This window comes from Terrapene carolina, unplaced genomic scaffold (genome assembly GCF_002925995.2).
Source record: "Terrapene carolina triunguis isolate 2854851 unplaced genomic scaffold, T_m_triunguis-2.0 Scaffold67, whole genome shotgun sequence".
In the NCBI taxonomy this organism is placed as follows: domain Eukaryota; kingdom Metazoa; phylum Chordata; order Testudines; family Emydidae; genus Terrapene; species Terrapene triunguis.
This window is the reverse complement of record NW_020664418.1, coordinates 52,220,282-52,222,531: the sequence shown is the minus strand read 5'-3', so window position 1 is coordinate 52,222,531 and position 2,250 is coordinate 52,220,282. Positions and strand designations below refer to the sequence as shown.

The 2,250-nt window shown below is 66.3% G+C and overlaps 1 protein-coding gene across 1 annotated transcript in view; it reads right to left on the bottom strand.

Annotated features, from left to right (window-relative positions):
• Positions 1-2,250, bottom strand: part of STRC (stereocilin) — a 22,542-nt gene that overhangs the window by 428 nt on the left and 19,864 nt on the right. The window contains exons 26-27 of the mRNA XM_026648479.1: positions 1,190-1,287; positions 606-753 (exon numbers count right to left, since the gene is read on the bottom strand). Of these exons, the coding sequence (XP_026504264.1) occupies positions 606-753; positions 1,190-1,287 (246 nt within the window). The remainder of the gene's footprint in view (positions 1-605; positions 754-1,189; positions 1,288-2,250) is intronic.

Below are 2,250 nucleotides of genomic sequence, written 5' to 3'. Positions count from 1 at the left end.
CCCCCGGGCACACGCAGACACGACTGCGCACCCGGCCCCCCGGGCACGCCCAGCCCCCCGGGCACACGCAGACACGACTGCACGCCCAGCCCCCCGGGTACATGCAGACACGACTGCATGCCCAGCCCCCCGGGTACATGCAGACATGACCGCATGTGCAGCCCATGGGCACGCCCAGCCCCCCGGGCACACGCAGACACGACTGCGCACCCGGCCCCTTGGGCACGCCCAGCCCCCCGGGTACACGCAGACACGACTGCACACCCGGCCCCCCGGGCACACGCAGACACGACCACACACATGGGGGCTGATGCCAGGTTCTGTGGGGTGGGCCCAGAGGCTCCAGAGTTGACTCTTCAGCAAGGATGAGAGGCTGGGCCCACTCCTGTGATAAGGGGTGAATCCCAGGGCAATGCCCCAGCCCTGCAATCACAGAATACACAAGGCAGAGCCAGTGTGTCCTGCCGCCCAGCCCCAGGGCAGGTGGTGCCCGGCTGTCACAGGAGAGCTCGCCAGAGGGGGGGCAGCAGTAGCATGTGGGGCTCGGCCAGGAACATGCAAGAGAAGCTGTTGGGGGCAGGGTGTGCAAGGAGCTGAACTCTCACCCCTGCCATCCTGGGCGACCTCCCCCTCGTGCTGGGCACTGGCCACTGCTTGGCTCTGCTCGGCGCTGAGCAGCGCGCGCTGCTGGGGGGTCACGGCTGAGGCCTGGGCGCTGGTGAAGCCCAGCAGCTGGGCTGGGCTGAAAACCACCTGTGGGGGAGCAGCAGCATCACAGCACCGAACAGCAGAGCTGCCACAGAGCGAACCCCACAGCACCCTGGCTCTGCTCACGGGGGGTCCCAGCCCCCTGCTCCCCTGAGCTCGGCCCACGGGGGGATCCCAACTCCTTGCCCCCCCAAATTCAGCCCACGGGGGGATCCCAACTCCTTGCCCCACCAAATTCTGCGCACCCGGGGGGTCCCACCCCCTGTCCCCCCAAGCTCGGCCCACGGGGAGGGGGATCCCAGCCCCCTGCTCCCCCCGAGCTCGGCCCATGGCAGAGATCCCAGCCCCCACCTCCTTAGACTCGACCCCTTTGTCCCCAGTCAGAATTCGATTCGTGGTTCGTTACACTGGAGCTAGGGCCCCGCCCCATGCCGGTGCAGGAAGACGGGGTTTTGTGGACACAAGCAGGGCTGCAACTCACGGTGAATTTGGGTGCTGGGATCCCCGCGATGGCCAGCGGGGTCAGTGCCCGGATTTGCTCGGGGATGAGCGAGGACAGGACCATGTCCTGGAGCCCAGCTGGGGAGGGACACAGAGCAGGGCTGGTTACCACCCCGGGCTCTTCCCCTGCTCTCCCCTGCCCAGCTGCCCAGCCCCGGAGGGAACCGTGCACCAAAGACCGGCTCGGGCGGGACTGGGCTAGGTGGGCCCTGCGGTCTGGTCCAGTGCGGTGGTGGTGATCAGGGCTGCAAAGAGGTTTTGGGGGGCCCAGGGCAAAACCTGAAACTGAGCTTCCCCCCCTCAAACCTACCACCCCTGAGGGGAGCCCTGGAGAGCGTGCTGGGAGGTGGGTCTGAAAGGGGGCCTGACCTGCACTCACCTGTGGAGCTGGGCCCAGCACCCCCCCTGCAGGTGTTGCGACCCGGGGCAGACGTTCGCAGCACCACTTGTGATTGGCCTGTCCACCCGTCCATCATGACGAGAGCGGGGCCACCAGGCCAAACCTCAATGGTGCTGCATCCCCGTGCACCAGGTCATAATGTCACCAGCTTTGGGGGCCCTGTCAAACAGGGGACCCAGGGCAAATGTCCCCTCCCCACCCGCCTCCAGGGAAGCCCGCACAGGGGCACTGACATAGCTGGGATCAGCCTTCTGGTCTGGCAGCTGGAGCTGGATAAAGTCAGGCGGGAAATAAGGCCTAAATATTTCCCCGTGCATCGTTAATCACTGGCACCACTACCCAAGGGCCAGGGGGAGTCTCTCCCCCCAGCACAACTCCCCCCTCCCCTTGGCCAGGCTCACATCCTGATTGGGGGTTTCTGCTCTAGGGTCATTGTGGGGCTGGGCTCTGGCATGTGCTAGGCAGGGGGTTGGACTAGATGGGCACAACAGTCCCACATCCCAAGGCCAGAGGGGACCCCTGAGGGGAGGGGAGCGGAGTTCTACTGAGCTGGATGGACCCAGGGGCCTGGTCCAACGTGGTGGGGGACGTACAAGGCTGGATGGGCCGTGGGTCTGAACTGATGCAGGGGCTCCAGGCCG